The following is a 20,726-nucleotide window of genomic DNA, read 5'->3' on the forward strand; positions in this document are numbered from 1 at the left end:
ATGAATCAATGCAATAATTTAATTCAGCAATAAATTCCTAATCCTTATTCCAAGGCACTGCAAGTTCCTGAAATGGCTTCTGAAGTATCAAGTTGATTAATTTTGTTCAGGATAGTTTTAACACCAATTATACCTTCTTGTATTATTATTGGAAAACCAGGAGTCCATGCTTAGTACACGTATCAGTTTTCTCAAGGGTTATGTAAAGGTTCCGTTTTCTGTTCGTCAGTTTCACAATCAAAGTCCTATGTAAATTTCCCATGATGTCTTGAAAGGGGGCTTCATTCAATGAGGTGCTTTTGACTAGCTCTATGATTTCAAATTGGTTGATTATTCTGACATACGACCCTCCAGCTCATCTTGGAACCCCTCCCCACTCTGACACTCCTTGCCGTGTACCTCCTGGTCTCTGTCCTAAGCTGGTCAGCCTCTCAATCCCTGGGGAATGTCCCGAGTCTCTCCTTCTTTATGTCATACCCCACCTATCTTCCATCTCCCACCTTTCTTCATCCCCATCCTTTCCCTAAGAAAAAAGTTACTTTGGGATTTCCTTTACGTAATAATTTTTGAATTCTATTGGAGGGGATTCTGATGGTGAAGAGTCTGTACTTTTCTTCATGGACACACAACCCACATAGTCCTACAACGACCTGAACTTAGAAGAGCCTTGCACTTGGCTTCATGCCCTGCTGTCATCATCTCAAAAGACTTAAATCATTTTTTTTTAACCAGGTGCATTTTTAAACATTTTTATTTTGTGCTGGCCCCCATAAGCTACGTAGCCAGTCCTGCGTTAGGGAGAGGTGCTCAGTGGGTCAGGAGTTTGCAATTCACTGGGTAGGAAAAGGAGCAACTGGGGCTATTTATGACATCACTGGCAGGGACGGGACCAGGAAGTTAGAAAAGAAGGATACATAGTATCACCTTTCAGCAGGGCTCTCTGTTACCCTGGGAATCTCCTTAAATCGCAGGGCCAGGGTTGGAGGACATGGTGGTAGTCCTCTTGTAGATCAATTAAGGAACTGTTCAAATGATCATAGTCAATTCTGATCTACTCTTGAGGAATCCCTGCCGAATTCTACAGAAGGAATCTATCTCTAAAAATAGATTGATTTTTAAAGGGCTGCCATGGAATTTACACACTGGCTCATCTCTTTCATGGAATAGGTAAACTAATATAAAAGATAGACAAGTTCGGGCTTCCCCGGTGGCGCAGTGGTTGAGAGTCCGCCTGCCGATGCAGGGGACGCGGGTTCGTGCCCTGGTCCGGGAAGATCCCACATGCCGCGGAGCGGCTGGGCCCGTGAGCCATGGCCGCTGAGCCTGCGTGTCCGGAGCCTGTGCTCCACAACGGGAGAGGCCACAACTGTGAGAGGCCTGCGTACCACAAAAAAAAAAAAAAAAAAAGATAAATTTATCCCATGAAACCCAGGAGCAAAATCTTGTCCTGTAGAAATAAAAAGTGGCAGTAAGGTACTTTCCAGGTGTTGACTGTAAGGACATGTTACATTGGTTCAGGAAAGATATTCTGGGAGAGTAAATTAGGAAGAGGATTGTGATGCAGACCTTTTGAAGAGGTGCTAGGATGCTGTCAAGGCAGAACCTGAGGAAACGCAGTGAGATGCATATGTGAGAAGAAAACAAAGGAAAACACGTGAGATAGTTTCACACTGTCCTGGAAAAAAAAATTATCTCCATTAATCTAAATAGAAAGGGCTTTGTGATGATCTGGACAACAGAAAGAGGCAGAGTTGAGATTGCAAATTAATACCTTTCTGTTTGCTTTGTGCTCATCCTTTTGTTCGTTCTCAATACGTGTAAAAGAGCCATAAAAGTCCATGGGGTGAACCATTTCAAACAGACTAGGTCCCATTAGAATTCAAGGACTTTCAAACAATAGCATGTGAAGGCTCTTGCTGAAGTTCTTTCTTTTAATAATTGACTGCTCTTGAGGAGAGTTCATTTCAGAACATGGTTTTGAAAGTGGGAGCTGAGTAAAAACGTACATACGTAAAATTCAGCTCTGCCGGGGTACACTGTTTTATTTCTTACTTCTTGGGATTCTTCGGGAGCAGCGGGCATTTGTAGGCGATCCTTTTGCTAATGGTTACTACGGTCAATCTAGCAAGTCAACTATTTTTCTGCAAGTCTATTTCCACTGTGCCTTTTAACACGGAAGGAGAAGGGATGCCGCGTTGAACTCAACAACCAAGTTTGAACATTGCGTTCAGGGCACTAAGTGCTTCCTTTAATACAAACTGCTGAAGTGAGCAAGGGAAGCACATTTTGGTGTTTTCTTGAAAGCCTTGACTATTGAAATGAGCCTGAAGTATAGAGAATAGGAAATTCTGCAGCCAAGAAAGCCCTATCTGTCCACAGCATCCTGCGGAAGAAGATAAAGCTCCATCCGAGTTTTACCATGCTACAGAGTATTCACTGACTGTGAAACCTCAAAAAACATATATATTATATATATATGTATATATATACACATATTTTTTTTCATGTATCTTAGGTGAAAAGATTGTTCGTACTTCTGTGACATGTGTTTTTCAATATTAATACTTGATTTTTAAAAGTAAATTGAAAAGTCATGATTTTTCCTTAAGTTTATAAACCTTATTTTGCTTTAAATAAGATGCCAATAAATTTCTAAAAATCACTTTAAAAGTTCTTTGATTCATCTTTGGGTCCCATTTAAAACCTAAAATCCTTTAAACATTTAAAATTACATCTATATTTATTCAGTTTATATAGCTTTATTTCTAAGTCCTTCAGTTGTCTCTGTAATGCCAAAATTTCCCAAAACTTACTTAAGTAATATAAATCTAATATATATAATATGATAACATCTACATTATACATAGTATCTACTTATATATAATGTTAAGTTCTCCAAAATGGTTCAATACCATTTACAAATTAGATTTTACCTTGTTAGCTTAAAAATCATGAGTTTGAATCAGGTATCCACGCCAATTATTCTTTTAGACAATACAAACATTTCAAATGCAAGGTACACAAAATTTTACACGCAATATAACACATAAAAAATGTAAATACTATGAATTGCATTTACTCAATTATCTTTAATAGCTCAGCCAAGATGGATTCCAGCGAGAAGGATTCTGGGAGACCTGTGACAATAAAGATGTAATTTCTTTTCCATTCAACTTCGTGGAACCCGTGAATTCTATCTAAAAGAGCCCAGGAGAGCCGAAGCAAGAAGAATTATCTTTAGACTTCATTCTAAGCTGGCCTGGTATTAAACATACCCACCAAGGAACCAATTATACTTTGCCACATTAATTTCATTTTTCTTTCCAAGTATTTTTTGGCAATACTGTTCCAAGGAAGTGGAATTTCCATTCCAAGTGCATTGGGGTGACCTCAGAGATTGAGCAGCATATAAATTAGAGAGACTGGCCTGAGTACAAAGTGAAGAGCTAGAGACATTCAGCATAAATTTTTTCACCAATAGACTGTCATATTGAGCCTTTTTTAAAAAAAAAAAATTGAGGTGAAATTCATGTTACATAAAATTAACAATTTTAAAATAAAAAATTCAGCAGCATTCACAATGTGTGAAACCACCCCTTTTTTCCCATTGTAAGACATTTCCGTCACTCCAAAATAAAGCCCTGTTCCCACTAAGCAGTTCTAGTCCCTATTACTCACTACCCCTGGCCCCAGGGAACCACCAATCTGCTTTTAGTTTCTATGGTTTTACCTATTCTGGGTGTTTCATATAAATGGAAGCATACAACATGTGAATTTTTGTGTCTGGCTTCTTTCACTTAGCTTGCTTTTGAGATTCATCCATGTTGTAGTATGTATCACTACTTTATTCATTTCTGTGGCTGAATAATATTCCATTTATGGATACACCACAATTTGTGTATTCATTTATCCATTGATGGACATTTGGGTTGTTTCCCCCTTTGGACTCTTGTGAATAATCCTGCTATGAATGCTCCTGTACATGAATTTGTGTGAACACCTGTTTTCAGTTCTCTCAGGTATATACCTAGGAGTGGAATTGCTGGGTCATGTGTGTGATAATTCTGTGTTTTGCTTTTTGAGCCAAACTGTTTTCCACAGCAGCTGAACTGTTTTATATCCCCACTAGCAATGTGTGAGGGTTCCAATTTCTCGATCCTACCCAGCTCTTGTTACTTTCCATTAAAAAAAATTATAGCCATCTTCGTGGGTGTGAAGTGGTATCTTATTATGGTTTTGATTTGCATTTCCTTAATGACTAATGATCTGAGACTTTTTTATTAATGGGTTCTGCCAAGGGGGTACTCCAAGTCAATGTCCTACACTGTAGGTCCTCTGAATTCATGCTCATTCTTTTGTAATTACTCTCAGTTGTGTCCTAGATTATGGCAAATTATATGTGATCTTCCCTCCAAACTCCGATTCCATTCCCCTTCTTTGCTCCACAGCCTAATAGGATTCAACCAATCTGTTTAATGCTTGTTTCTACTCTAAATTCTTTTTACCTTCTTTCTATCTGGCAGAGCTGCTACTTTAAACAGCTATCTGTATGACATCCTTTAGCTTCTGCACGGCTCTCCCGTCTGTTTAGCTGCATGGTCACTTTCTAAAGTCATTCTGATGATAATATTGTAAGTATAATATTAAACATATTGGGAGGTAGGAAATTTCAGACTGTGCTAAAAGTATGTTTTGGCAGAATCAGATGGCAGTACTTTAAGAATTAATAACCATTCATTTAGGAATTTTTCCTTTTGAATCAAATGACCATGATTGAGACCACAGTGTTCAAGAAATGGCAGTTTACCTAAACCGCCTGGGTGGTCAGCTGATGCCCGGGAGGAACCAGGCCCACTGGTGCCTGCCTTGTAAATGTCCTTTCTGAAGTCACCTTTGGGCCACGGTCATATCTAATTAGGAGCATCCTGGGAGGGGCGAGATGTCGATGAGAACAGAGAACATAGCCAATTGGTGCAGAGGAAAATCAGGATTATAGAGGAGGATTTATAGTGTGACGTCCAAGAGATGGAGGGAGGCAAAAACAGCTCATATGGAGACAGATCAGAAACAAATTCAGAGGTCACTGATCACGTCCTCAGTAGTACTTTTTATGCGTGGCCCAAAGAGCTTTGCTGAGGTACACGGAGACTGATAAGACACCTAAAGCTATAAAATGATCCATCTTAAATCCACAGTCTGTTTCCATGAAAGTCAGGTCCTGCAGTAACTAGGACCTCAGATGAGAAACCAAATAGCAGAAGCGTTGGGAGAGACTGTACTCTTGCATCTACAACCCAAGATCTCCAGCTCTTGGACAACTGTCCGGTACAATTGAAAACTCTAAATGGCCACTCAGATATAAAACAGCATTGTTTTTATTGTTCCCCTAATGAATTGTATATTGAAGACAGAGGAGAGTGGAGGGGTCTGAGTTAATTCAAGCTATAAGAAGGGTCTTGTGTAAATCCAGGGCCACCCAGGGACAGGCGGTGGCCAGCAGTGGTCAGCCCTCAAAAAACTAAATAAAATCATCACCGTAACAGGAGATGGCTTTTCTCTTCTCATCTGCTTTGCCAGCTGCAAAATAACCACTGTCTTAAAAGAATCCAAAGAGTCCCAAGTGTACTTCTGGGGGACCCAGTGTCCCCAGCCTCCTGTTGGCCCTAATGAAGGAGGAGGATGTGATTTGCTTTGATGTACAGCTGTAGGTTTTTTAATGAGGTAGGCAAGAGATCAGATTCCATTAGGACATCTCCTTTTAAGCCTAGATTATTCAGCAGCCCTGTTGAAATTAACTGTTCATTTATCTACGAGCAGCTGCACACAGGGTTGGACGGTTTTGCTTATAGTGTCAAACTGAGTGGAGCTGGGCTAAGGCACTTCTGAATATTTATTTAATTCAGTTATTCCTCTGTGCCACTTTTTTTTCTGCTTCTACGCAAGTACTAGATTTTGAAATCGCTAGAATTTCACCATAAAAATGACTAAGAAACTTGATCTGGATTGTAAACCGCAGCTCGATTCTAACCAGAGACAAATCCTCTTGGTCCCACCTGCCTTTTCCTCTTCCACGCGACATTAATGCCATTTTGGCACATCGTGTCCCAGCTGCAAAGCAGAGCTGGTCCCTCCTGTTTGCCTGTTCTGATGAGCTCCCTGCAAGGCTGCCAGGATGGTCACATTCATGACTGTCAGGGACTGGCTGGAAATACACAGTCTGTATTTCAGAGCAGGGGCCAAGCTCTGCTCACTGCCCAGGGAAGGTGTGTGTGGTTAGATGAGGCTTTGTCAGGAATCAGAGAAGAAGGAATGAAGGATGACCCTGGCATGAGGCAGAGATTTGGTGCCACGCTGGAAAACTGGCAAGGTTAGGAGAGATTCTCACACACACACACACACATGCACACACACACACACAGAAGTGACATTCTGATCAACAGAATTATTGTCATGCATTTAGTACAATGGGCCACCAGGAGCACAAGTGTTTCTCACTCTTGAATATTTACTGATCAAGTTAAACTTTGTTCTGTATGTGCTTTAGGTTTACAAGACCTCTGCATTGTTATTTTTTAATATTTTATTTTGTTTTAAAAAATTAAATACAATTTTTAAGGTCACTTTACAATGATTACAAAATGTTGGCTGTCTTCCTCATGTTGCACAACACATCCTTGAGCCTGTCCTACACCCGATAGTTTGTACCTCCCACTCCCACCCCAAGAGTGCCCCTCCCCCCTCCCTACTAAGACATCTGCATTATTTAAAAAATTTTTTTCCATGTCTGTTCTTTCTTTTTTATTGTTTTTTATACAGCAGGTTCTTTTTTTTTTTTTTTTTTTTTTTTAAAGACACATTTATTCAGCGTCATGATCAGACTATTACATTTAGCAATCAACAGCATGGGTGCAAAAAAAAAAAAAAATCTACATTAAAACCCTTTGTTGGAATGCTTTACACTTTCCACAGAACAGAAACTAAAATAACCTGTTATACAATTAGTCACAAATACAGTCCTCGAGTTTTGCCCATACACATGAGTATTGTCTAAAACATGTCTTCTTTGTAGCAGCTAGGCCCTGCCACCACTGTGCTTGGCTGAGTTCACAAATCTGTTGTAACCTGTAGCTTCCCTGTCACTTCTCTGGCTCTCCTCTCCTGCTAAGCTTTGTTTCCTGGCAGTAATCGAAACCTTCTGCCACTGCCATAGCTACTGCTGCTGCTGGAACCACCATAGCCACCTTGGTTTCGGGGTTTGGCAAAGTATTGGCCTCCACCACCATAGGGGCCAGAACTTCTGCCTCCAAAGTTTCCTCCTTTCATGGGTCCAAAATTGGAAGATTGATTGTTGTAACTGCCAAAATCATTGTAGCTTCCACCACTTCCAAAATTGCTTCCACTACCACCGCCAAAGCCGCCTCCGCCTCCTCCGTTGTTATAGCTGTCACTCCCGCCATAGCCACTGCCCTGGTTTCCATAACCCTGTCCACCACTTCCATAGCCTCTGCTTCCTCCAGAGTAACCAGGGCCGCCTCCTCCATAACCACCATCATTACCAAATCCATTATAGCCATCCCCACTGCCACCATATCCACCACCACCACGACTGCCACCAAAGCCACCTCGACCACTGAAGTTTCCTCCACGACCAAAGTTGTCATTCCCACCAAAACCACCTCCACGACCACCACCAAAGTTTCCAGAACCACTTCGACCTCTTTGGCTGGATGAGGCACTAGCCATCTCTTGCTTAGACAGGGCTTTCCTTACTTCACAGTTGTGGCCATTCACAGTGTGGTATTTCTGAATGACAATCTTGTCTACAGAGTCATGGTCATCAAAGGTTACGAAAGCAAAGCCTCTCTTTTTGCCACTGCCTCGATCAGTCATGATTTCAATCACTTCAATTTTCCCATACTGTTCAAAATAATCTCTTAGATTATGTTCTTCAGTGTCTTCTTTAATGCCACCAACAAAAATCTTTTTCACAGTTAAGTGGGCACCAGGTCTTTGAGAATCTTCTCTTGAGACGGCCCTCTTTGGTTCCACAACTCTTCCATCCACCTTGTGTGGCCTTGCATTCATGGCCGCATCCACCTCCTCCACAGTGGCATATGTGACAAACCCGAAGCCTCTGGAGCGTTTGGTGTTTGGATCCCTCATTACCACACAATCTGTGAGCGTTCCCCACTGCTCAAAATGGCTCCTCAGACTCTCATCGGTTGTTTCAAAGCTCAAACCTCCGATGAAGAGCTTCCGCAGCTGTTCGGGCTCTTTGGGTGACTCTGACTTAGACATGACGGCAGTGGAGGGGGGCGGGGGAGACGTTAACGATGCTTACTCGGCGGCGTCCACGAGCAGAAAGGAGTAATCTACCGAACGTATCTCTATACAGCAGGTTCTTATTAGTTATCTTTTTATACATATTAGTGTATATATAAGACATCTGCGTTACTGATTTAACAGTTTCACTTTTCTCCCTGCATGTGTCAGCTGCTTGAACTGTTTTACCACATTTGTTATAAACGCAGCTTCTGTGTCCAAATATGGAGTTCTATGCAGGGACGTTCAAGCTCCTTGGGAGCTGACCCCCAAGTTCTTTTCATTTTGAGGTGAAATGGGCTAAACAAGTCCTGGGCCCAGCGGAAACTGGCTCCGTCATTTCTTCTCCAGTGTTTTCAGCCAACATTGGAATATCTTCCACCCGTCTCCTGATGGCTTTCATGGTTTTATTTACTGTTCTCATTATCACTAGGTTATTTGCATTGTTCATGGGTCTCTTTCAGCACTTCCAGTGGTTACTTAATGGTCCTCCACGTGTTTTCTGAACTGGGCACCAGCCTCAGCTGCCTCTACTTTGTTTCCCGTTTGCTAGGAACCATTTGGGGACAAATACCATGGTAGCGGATGACACAGGCAACTGACATTTTACAGTCCTCCATTACTCAAAAGAATGCTTTGTAACTGATGTTGGCAAGTTCATTAAAAAGTGAAAAAACTTTTTACTCTTAAAAAAGTAAAGTTTAAAAAACTTTAAAACTTTTTTTAAAAAAGTAAGTTTAAAAAACTAGGATAAAGAATAAAAACTATTTTATTTATATGCAAAACAGAAATCTATCTAAAATCAATCGCCGTTTTCTTAATAGAGACTACATTAGATGGCTCCATACATTAAAATCTAGAACAGACAAAAGATGTTCACAATCCTCACTAACATAAAATATGTAGAAATAGCCTTTTTCAGCACATGTACAAGAATCATGAATGTCTTTTCTGGGTTATTCATATAAACAACTTGGATATATGATGAAATATGCCATGTTTATGGATTAGGAAATAGAACATTACTAAAATATTAGTTCTTTTAAAATTAATTTATAAATTTGCAATAATTACATCAGAATTTCAAGAGGAGCTTTTGAAACTAGACAAAATTTTTTAGATTTCATATGAAAGAATAAATGACGAAAGGAGTTCAGAAAGTTTTGAAAAAGAAGAGTAATGGGTAAAGGAAGTTTAACCCTACCAAATATTAAAATATGTTATAAAGTTCTAATAATGTAAAGAACATGGTACTATCAAATATGTAAGAATCAAATATGTAATAAATAAGGCATTCCAAATGAATAAGGAGAAGGGGAAGATCTATTTGACAAATAGTTCTGAAACAATTCCAGCATGATGAAAGTGTAAAATTTTTTAATAACTAATAATAAATTACATCATAAAGAATAATAAACATTAAGTAAGCAAATTTGCCAGTCATGGGAGGGGGGAAAATAGTGCCTCAACTTAAAAACAAAGGAGCAGATTGTTATATTTAAAGATCTAAAATTTTCAAAATTCTGTCAAAAAAAACAAAACATAAACCTTAATAGTAAGAAATATCTGGATAAAATATTTGCAAGATAAATCATCATGCTCTTGCATGAACTAAGCACTGACAAAACTGGAGATACACGTGGCTAATGCTTAAAAATAAACGTCTTCCTTACCAATAATCAAAGAAGTAAAAACAAATTTAAACAAAATAACAAGTTTTTTTTTTTTAAGACGTTGGGGGTAGGAGTTTATTAATTAATTAATTTATTTTTGCTGTGTTGGGTCTTCGTTTCTGTGCGAGGGCTATCTCTAGTTGTGGCAAGCGGGGGCCACTCTTCATCGTGGTGCGCGGGCCTCTCACTGTCGCGGCCTCTCTCGTTGCGGAGCACAGGCTCCAGACGCGCAGGCTCAGTAGTTGTGGCTCACGGGCCTAGCCGCTCCGCGGCATGTGGGATCCTCCCAGACCAGGGCTCGAACCCGCGTCCCCTGCATTGGCAGGCAGACTCCCAACCACTGCGCCACCAGGGAAGCCCAACAAAATAACAAGTTTTTAATTCTTCAAAATAGTAGACATTTTAAGCAATAAAAATAGCCAATACTGCAAAAAAAAAAAAAAAATGGTGTCCTCAGCATAGAGAACATACTGGTGGTTGCCTTGGGGGAGGGATGGATTGGGAGTTTGGGTTTAGAGGATGCGAACTATTATATAAGAATGGATAAACAACAAGTTCCTACTGTATAGCACAGGGCACTACATCCAATCTCCTGGGATAAACCATAATGGAAAACTATATAAAAAAGAATGTATACATATGTATAACTAAGTCACTTTGCTGTACAGCAGAAATTAACACAACATTGTAAATCAGCTATACTTCAATAAAAAAATATTGATAAAATTTGGAAACTGGAGAGGACCTCTGATATTACCTTGGTGAAATGTATGAATGACAGTGGGGTAAGAATCTAGCCTTAGTTCCTTTGAAAGAACGTTGGACTCCAGTGATCATAGGGCTTTTGGGATTTCCCAGCTATAGGGGTCCACCGACTGAATATAAGATATTTAGCAAATACTCCTTATTTAGCTATGAGCCAGATAAAATTTCATAATTAAAACTAAAGTGTGTAAAATTATAAATTTATTTTTCTAAAAAAACCCCACAAAATATTATCTCATGCTCTAACCTGCTAGGCCTAGTAACATAATATAATCACTAGAAATAATGTCAATGAATGGAATAATTTTTCAACCCTATGCTGTTTTATCATAACACATAAAGGCTTCTATCTATTTTCCACATTAAAAAAAAGTAGTATCCTCAGCAATGTTGAGTATTACTGTTGGGAAAGATGAGTTTGACGCTTTTGTTAAACAGTGGAAAAATTAAGGGAAAATGAATAGTTTTGTACGCCTTTAGAACACAAAGCCCAACTCTGGGGCATTTAGCTTGAAGTCTCAACTCATCAAATCTTCCGTATATATTTGTGATGATTTTGTGGCCCGTCCCCATACCTCTGTGCTGCTCACTCTCCTTGGAATATTTGTGCCTTGTCCATCTTTGATGTCCTTTAAATAGGTCTCCACTTAGCTACCTGCTGGATTAATCGTCACTCTAAATTCTCTTGGTAGGGTGTATATGGTGAGTCCTGTGGCATCCTAGACTCTTGCAGCTGATAGGCTGTTCTCCACACACTTCTGCATCTACTGCTTGAATTGTTTTTTTCCTGAGAAAAAGATGTGTTTGCTTCAAACTTGTTTACACCTGTTGTTATTATAATACCGTAATATAATTAGACATGAAATAAGTCAACAAAATGTGAGTGCCAAAAGAAAGGGGGTGGTTATCATGAAGATAAAATCAGATGCTTTGGAAAATAAGGAAGATGAGCTGTTGAAGACAAATTGTTGTCAGATAGGTGTGGGCAAGAGAATTATACAAGATGAGTGAAGTAGTAAAAATCAAGAAGGACTCTGTACTCAGATTGCTTTGCAATTCTCTCCCCATTCTTGCTCCCATTAAAAAAAACAAACTGGAAATTGTGTAGTTAATGCATTATGGGTGTGATCTGTGCAGGAAATAAGGCAAGGAAACTCCAATTAGAAGGCTTACGCTTAATAGAAAACCTTGACCCTACAACAAAGTAAGCTGGTGAATAAATGCCCCATATGAGTTTATGTGGAATTAAGTGTTCAAGGCATAGATTATTTTTATGTAACTGCCTGCTCTGATTAACTGACCATCTACCTGAACTTAGAGCTGCTGAAAGGATGTCCAGGGTACAAGTCCTTTATCAGACAACTTGGGTGCAGTCTTCTCCAGGAAGCTTTCTCTGGCTTTCCTCTCCAGCCTGGGTGAAGCCTCCCATATCCTGGCTCCCAGCTGTTCGTCCATCACAGCATTTTATTACATCATAACTATTTGCTTAGTTGTCTGTCTCCTTCACTGGGCTGTGAGCTTGCTGAGAGCAATGAACTCATTTTTAATTTCCAAATTCTTAGGTCTTGAAACACTGCCTGGCCCCAGTGTAGATGCACGAATGCTTATGAATTGAAGGTTGAAAAACAGACTTCATTAAAGGTGTTGATGGAATAACCAAGATTAAAAAAATAAAAACCAGGTGTATCACTTTATGGAAAGATTGTGGAAAAACTTTGTTGGTATAAGGGAGTCGTTTCTCTGGATTTAGATGTGTTCTGTAAAGAGCTTAAAGACCAAGTACCTGGGAGCCACAGAGTAACGTGAATAGATTTTATTGTTAGTGTATGTTGTCTGGACATATCTTCTCTTAACCTCAAGATATTTTTATATGTCTTTTCACCTTGCAGAATTTTTGCCCCCTTTCCTTTTTGCCTTCCACGTGCTGTATTCTGTTTCCAGCAGCTAACAAGGAAGCTGTGGAACTTGGCTGGTGCCACCCCACATCAACTGGGACAGCCTCAAAGAATCTGAATCCTTCCATTACAAATCTTGTTTATTCTCCTTCCTCTCATCCCTAACCTCAAATCAACATATGCATCTACTCTGGGAGTCTAGGGGAGTTCTCAAGGCCATGTATCCTGTTTCCTTTAATAGACTTGCAGCCTAAGCTAAGAATTATCTTTTCTTCCCCCATCCTTTACATTCTTTAATTCCTTGGTCTTAACTCTTTAATCAAATGTCTTGCTTTAATATTCCCTTGCCCTGTGGCATTTGGTTTATGTCTAGCCACAAAATGTTCCATTTCGTATAAATTTTAAAAAATGGCCTGCAAGAGGAAATATTTCATCCAAAGTAAATTGCATAGTTTGAACACTTAAGGGCTTAGAACCAAAGAGTCTGCAGTAGGAGTCAATCACGGAACACAAATAACACAGGCACAGTTTAAGAGAAAATTTTTTAATGAATTCATTCAGTATAAGCAGCAGTTTAATGGGTGCTTTGCAAACCTATAAATATGGAAATGAATATCATTCTTCTCATTTGCTGCAGGCATGCCACTTCCCCTGGAGTCCCCTGAAAGGATTATCAAATATGAAAAACAGAGACTCTAAAAAATAAAACTTTTTATTGCAAATGAATGATTATCTGCATTAAGAATCCCAAAGGAATCACAAAAAACCCGCCAAAAAACTCCTAGAAGTAGTATGAGAGTTTATCAAGTTCATAGGGTACAAGGTCAATATATGCAAATCAATTGTATTTCTATATAGTAGCAATAAATAATTAGAAGTTGACTTTTTTTTTTTTTTTTTTGTGGTGTGCGGGCCTCTCACTGTTGTGGCCTCTCCCACCGCGGAGCACAGGCTCCAGATGCACAGGCTCAGCGGCCATGGCTCACGGGCCCAGCCTCTCCGCGGCATGTGGGATCTTCCCAGACTGGGGCACGAACCCGTGTCCCCTGAATCAGCAGGTGGACTCTCAACCACTGCACCACCAGGGAAGCCCAGAAGTTGACATTTTTAAAACGTATCATTTAGAATAGCATCAAAACAATGAAATATGTAGGGATAACTTTAACAAAATATGTGCAAGGTCTGTATGCTGAAAAGTACAAAACAGTAATGGGAGAAATCTAAAAAGCCCTAACTAAATGGAAAGATATACCATGTTTGTAGATTAGAAGACTAAATGTTAATATGTCAGTTCTCCCCAAATCGAGCTACAGATTTAATATCATCTCAATTAAAATTCCAGGAAGATTTTTGAAAAAAAATTGACATGTTGATTCTAAGGTGTATATGGAAAAACAAAGGACCTAGCATAACCAAAGTAACTTTGAAGAAAACCAAAGTTGGATGACTCACACTGCTTGATTTTAATACTTATTTTAAAGCAAGACAAATAATGCCGCGTGGTAGTGACAAAAGGAGAGATCTAGAGATACATGCAACAGAATGGAAAGTCCAAAAATATACTCACATTTATATAGTCAGTTGATTTCCAACAAAGCTACCAAGGTAATTCGATATATAAAAAATGGTCTTTTTAACAAATGGGACTGGAGCAATTGTACATCCATATAAAAAAAAAAAAGGTGGAACTCACCCTTACCTAGCATCCTATGCAAAAATTAATAGAAATATTAACTGAAATAGATCATAGACCAAAATGTAAAAGCAAAAATCTATAAAACTTCTAGAAGAAAACATAAGAGAAAATATTTTTGACCTTGGCTTTGGGCAAAGGTTTTTTTAGCTATGACACAAAAACACAAACCATAAAAGAAGAAATGGATAAGTAAGACATCATTAAATTTAGTTTTTTCTTCTTCAAAAGACACTGTTAAGAAAATAAAAAGAGAAGTCACAGGGAGGGATAAAACACCCGCAAAACATACACCTGATAACAGGTAAAAGAACGCTTAAGACTCAGTCACTAAGAAAACACACAACCAATAACAGCTGGATAAAAGACCTAAACAGATATTTCACTAGAGAAGATCTATGGTTGGCAAGTAAGCACGTGAAAAGATGCTCAACATCATAAACCATTAGGGAAATGAAAATTAAAACCACAAAGAGATATCACTACATACTTATTAGAAGGGGTAAAATAAAAAACAGGACAACACCAAGTGCTGACAGGTGGTAGAACAACCGTACCTCTCATGCATCACTGTTGGGAATGTAAACACAGGCAGTGTGGAAAATGGTCTGGCAGCTCCTATCTGGCAAAATATACCCTTCCCATGTGTATTATTTTCTAGGATTGTTGTATAAAGTATCACAAACGAGGTGGCTTAAAACAACAGATATCTATCATCTCACACTTCTGGTGGCTAGAAGTGTGAAATCAAGTTGTCCCCTCATAAGGATACCAATTAGATTAAGGGCCCTCCCTATTCCAGTAGGACCTCATCTTAATTAATTACATCTGCAATGATTTATTTCCAAATAAGATCATGTTCTGGGGTACTGGGGGTTAGGACTTCAACATATCTTTTTTGGGGGACACAATTCGACTCATGACACTGTACGACCCAATGATCCTACTCCTAGGCACTTACTTAAGAGAAATGAAAACATATATCCTCATAAAGACCTGTACAAAATATTTACAGCAGTTTTATTCATAGTCACCCAACAATGGAAATGATGGAAACTTTCAACTAGAAATGGATAAGTTGTGGTACATCCATACAGTGGAATACCACTTGGCAATAAAAGAACCAAACTACTCTTACATCCAAGAACACGGATGAATCTCAAAACTTCATGTTAAATGAAAGAAGCCATACAGGAAAGACTGCAAACTGTATAATACCATTCACCCAACATTCCAGAAAAGGCAAAAACTATGAGGCAAAAATCAGAGGAGTAACTGCAGGGGCTAAAGGTGGGAGGAGAGTATTGATCACAAATGGGCCTGAAACAACCTTTTCAGGTGATGAAAATATTCTCTATCGTAATTGTGGTGGTGATTATACAACCATATATATCTGTCAAAATTCATAGAGCTGTACATTAAAAAGAGTAAATTTTACCGTGTGTAAATTATACCTCAAGAAAACTTTCACAAAAATTCTTACCTACTGCAGTTTGAAAACCAAAAGTACTTACAAAAATAAGACCCAAGATTCTGTGAGCTCTCACTGTAGGCAGTCTGCATATGAACTATTCAGATTTGAGGAATTAAAGTTTCCAACAAAGATTGTTAGACATATTAGGATTAACTGGAATTAGTGAAGGTCAGTATAGCTTGCCCTGGCTGGGAATCAGGAAAGGAAATCTCCAAGAGTCAAGGTTTGTACTTTTGGAGAATGGCCCTCTGATAATTATAGGGAACAATCCTCAAGACAACCTGAGATTTAGAAAATCTAAATGTTGAGCAGTAACGAGGCTCCAGCCTGGCCCTTGTGTGAGCCTGGGGCTATTTCTTTGACTTCTACCTGAATGTTCACTACCTGTTATTTCTAGTCTCCCAACAGCCCTTCCTGAGATGGGCTGTGCTCTGCCTTTCCTACCAGGACAACTACTCTTGCTATTCATTGATCTTGGGTCTGAACTTATCGTTCAATTGTTGTCTGAACTCAAACATAGACAGTTACTTCTTCTGTTTCCTCAATTCAAAGAAGTCACCAATTGTGAAATTATGATACAGATACACCTCAGAAATATTGCAGGTTCTCGTTCAGACCACAGCAATAAAGTGAATGTCGCAATAAGGTGAGTCACACGAATTTTTTGGTTTCCCAGTGCATGTAAAAGTTCTGTTTATGCTCTCCTATAGTCTATTAAGTGTGCAATAGCATTATGTCTAAAAAAACAATGTGCATTCCTTAATTTAAAAAAATACGTTATTGCTAAAAAATGCTAACCATCATCTGAGCCTTCAGCAAGTCATCAAAGGTCACTGATCACAGACCATCATTAACAAATATAATTGTAATAAGAAAGTTGAACATACTGTACAAATTCCAAAATGTGACACAGAAACACAAAGTCAGCAAATGCTGTTGGAAGAATGGCACCGATAGACTTGCTCAATGCAGGGTTGACACAAACTTTCAATTTGTAAAAAAAAGAGAGAAAGGAAGAAAAGCACATGAAGTCCAATGAAACGAGGTCTGCCATTTCCCCACTATCCGAAAGTAGAGCCTATGAAACCTTTTGTAAGCTGAAATGGTGTAAAGTGAAGAAGGAATTATATCTTATCCATCTTGCTAGTGGTTGCACAAAATAAATTGAGTTAAAGCAGAGATGCTTACAGACACAGTTCAAAGCTATAGAGACTTGATGCTGAGATGCTGAATGCAGTTCCCAGGGAAGGAGATGGCGGGGCCCCTCTCCTGGCCTGGATGCTCACTGCCTTTATAACAACCTGTTGCAAAACAGACGATGAACACTATTTTGGCTTTTTGCCTTTTTTTCATAAAAGCAAAAATCTGCTTCGGAGGATTTCTTTTGGTTAGCGAAAACAGGTACTAATGTAAGTCTTTCATAAAAGCAAAGTGGTGTAAAGCAAACTTTCAAGGATACTTGTATGAAGTTTCAATGACAGAATGTACAAGTTTATGTTAAATCGTATTCGATGCATGCCAGTTTTGTTTTTTAGACTGTGTCTCCTGCATGGCTTGACTCCTTCTTGAGCAAGACCAGGGCTCTCTCTCACTTGGCCATTTCAAGTTTAAGAGACATCTGTCTTCCCCAGGGAAAAGGCCACAGTCTTCAGATGCACCCCCTCCCCCTTCTCTTTGTAGATCCTCTTAACAGACAACAACCACTTATAAGGTGCCTAGCGAGAATCTCACACCTGCCTCAACAGGAAGGTTTGTTTCCTGAGTCTTGAATTCACGGTGAAAACCAAGGCACGACCTTCAAAAAAAAAAAAAAATCTTAAAATATCCTGTGTCTTTCTCCCTGCTAATTTCCTGTTCTTTCCAGCCTCTTTATTTCCTCTTCTCCTCTCCCACCCCACTCCTATCCCCTGTAAGTCCTTCCCGGCCCCTCTCCCTCTTACCGTTCCCTCTCCCCTTCCTTCTCCTCTTATCTGCTCCCCTGCCCTTCTGATTCTTACTTTATTTTTGTGCTTTTGCTACTCTCTCTTTAACTGACTATTATAAGGGATTCAAGTGTATCTTTTTTAATCTATTTTTTATTGAAGTATAGTTGAATGACAATGCCGTGTTAATTACTGCCGTACAGCAAAGTGACTCAGGTATGCATATATACACAGTCTTTTTGATATTCTTTTCCTTTATGGTTTATCACAGAAGATTGAATATAGTTCCCTGTGCTATCCCGGAGGACCTTGCTGTTTATCCATTCTATATATACCAGTTTGCATCTGCTACAGGATTGCTGTTCTTATTCAATCAAGTCTTGTGTTCTCAGAAGCCTAGGAGAAAACCTGCCACAAACTTGCCAACTGTATATTCCCCAAGTGCCTCCACTTTTTTATACCAGGCGGACCCAGGCGAAGGACAATACCCTTTATCAGCCTCTGGTCATGATTCAAGCTCATGCATATTCATGTTTGTACCTCATTAGTAGTCCCCTGGGCTGACTCTGTGTCATTGGGAGAGCATTGAGAATTGTGGAAATCTCAGTTAAACAATGCCCCTTGTCTTTGCATTTGCTTCCATCTATTTTGAAAGCACAAGTTTCCAGTTGCTCCGGAGAACCGCTAATCAGGTTCTTTTCCTATACAGAAAACTGAGTCTTAAAAACAGCCATTCCTTTAAATGGGCAATGTGCCTTTATCAAAATTCCCAATAAAGACTCAACTCTGCCTGCCACAAGGAGATCAGAATCATTTTTTTAAATAACGTCTCTAAGAACCTTTCTATGACACAGCAGGGAATTATCTAACATCTTTTGGAAGGATTTAAAATAATTGCTATAAAAATGTTTGAAGGAATAAACTGATAAGCTGAGTTTTTGGTGATTATTTCTATAATTGGGAAGTAATATAATGATCCTTTAAATAATTCCATCATACTGATTTTTAATATAATTCAACCAATATCTATCTAGTTTCTCTCATGGCTCTCTCACTGTGCTAAAAACACCAACAGGATGAAAATATCGATTCCTGTCTGCCTTCAAGATTTTCAAGGTAATTAGGGGGAAAAAAAGATAGGTACAAAAAAATCATAATATGTGACAGATAGCAAGTTTGTTGCCTTCTAGAGTGTAGATAACTTGCTTATTTATTTATTTTTGGCTGCATTGGGTCTTCATTGCTGCACGTGGGCTTTCTCTAGCTGTGGCAAGTGGGGGCTACTCTTCGTTGTGGTGCGCGGGCTTCTCATTGCAATGGCTTCTCTTGTTGCGGAGCACGGGCTCTAGGCGCGCGGGCTTCAGTAGTTGTGGCACGTGGGCTCAGTAGTTGTGGCTTGCGGGCTATAGAGCACAGGCTCAGTAGTTATGGCACACAGGGCTTAGTTGCTCCGCAGCATGTGGGATCTTCCCGGACCAGGGCTCGAACCTGTGTACCCTGTGTTGGCAGGCGGATCTTAACCACTGCACCACCAGGGAAGTCCCCGTGCTTTTTAGTTAATGTGTTGTTGTCCCAAATCTAGCTCATTCATTTGCACACAAGGACACTTAATGAGTGTTTGAAAAATACTGGGTGTTATAAGGAAAATAAAAGAAGCAACAAATCCAGATTACAAAAGTTAGAGACTGCCTTGTGGGGAAAGTAGGGCTTGAGCTGAAATTTAATGCGCGGGTAGAATTTGGATCTGTTAAAAGGGGGAGAAATAGCATTCCTGCCCCAGGGAACAGCATGAACAGGGTTCAGAGGGGGCAAGTGTGTTCACGCCAACGGGAGGGAAACTGCCTGAGCAGAATCTCCCCTTTAGCGAGGTCAGGGTTTAATATTCAAAAGACCAATAAGGATAATCATTAATTCTCTCCATACGGGATCATTCCCATCAGCTTACAAAGAAAGTAAGAAGAATTACACCCAGGCCTCAACATGCCATCAATTCCTTCCAATTTAAAAACAAACCAAACAATAAATAGAATCTCTATATTTCCCTCCACCTACCTCCCTAGAAAAAGCTGCCTATACCAGCTTCCTCCAGTTCCTCCCCTCCCATTCTTTCTTTCTTTTTTTTTAAATGGAAATTTAGTTGATTTAAAATATTGTGTTAGTTTCAGGTATAGAACAAAGTGATTCAGATATATATATATATATATATATATATATATATATATATATATATATAAAATTTTATATTATTTTCCATTCTAGGTAATTTCAACATATTGAGTATATTCCCTGTGTTATACAGTAAATCCTTGTTGCTTACCTATTTTATATCTAGTAGTGTGTATCTGTTAATCCCAAGCTCCTAATTTATCGTCCCCTTTCCCCTTTGGTAACCATAAGTTTTTTTTTTTTTTTTTTTTTTTTTTGCTGTACGTGGGCCTCTCACTGCTGTGGCCTCTCCCGTTGCGGAGCACAGGCTCCGGACACACAGGCTCCACGGCCCTGGCTCGCGGGCCCAGCCGCTGCGCGGCACGTGGGATCCTCCGGGATAGGGGCACGAACCTGTGTCCCCTGCATCGGCAGGCGGACTCCCAACCACTGCGCCACCAGGGAAGCCCCATAAGTTTGTTTTTTATGTCTGTGAGTCTGTTTCTGTTTGGTAAATAGATTCATTTGTATTATTTTTTAGATTTCACATATAAGTGACGTCATACAATATTTGTTTTTCTCTGTCTGGCTTACTTCACTTAGTATGAGAATCTCTGTGTCCACCCATGTTGCTGCAAATGGCAAAATTTCCTTCTTTTTTAGGGCTGAGTCATATTGCATTGCATATATGTGCCACATCTTCTTTATCCATTCCTCTGTTGAGGGACACTTAGGTTGCTTCCATGGCTTGGCTACTGTAAATAGTGCTGCAGTGAATATTGTCCCCCATTCTTTCTTGAGCTGCCCCATCCAGGTCTCCACCCCTGCTGCTCCACC

At 39.5% G+C, this 20,726-nt stretch overlaps 2 protein-coding genes across 2 annotated transcripts in view; one reads left to right on the forward strand and one right to left on the reverse strand.

Moving 5' to 3' along the window:
• FAM107B (family with sequence similarity 107 member B) overlaps positions 1-20,726 on the forward strand; it is a gene marked incomplete at its 5' end in the record, with an annotated part of 217,971 nt that overhangs the window by 102,193 nt on the left and 95,052 nt on the right. The window lies entirely within an intron of this gene.
• On the reverse strand, positions 6,837-8,381 carry LOC308614539 (heterogeneous nuclear ribonucleoprotein A1). Its single transcript, XM_081228979.1, has one exon. It carries the CDS (start codon positions 8,296-8,298, stop codon positions 7,162-7,164), a length of 1,137 nt encoding a protein of 378 aa, XP_081085105.1. The 5' UTR covers positions 8,299-8,381; the 3' UTR covers positions 6,837-7,161.

The sequence above is a fragment of the Mesoplodon bidens genome (assembly GCF_964165515.1).
Source record: "Mesoplodon bidens genome assembly, chromosome: 3".
NCBI lineage: Eukaryota > Metazoa > Chordata > Mammalia > Artiodactyla > Ziphiidae > Mesoplodon > Mesoplodon bidens.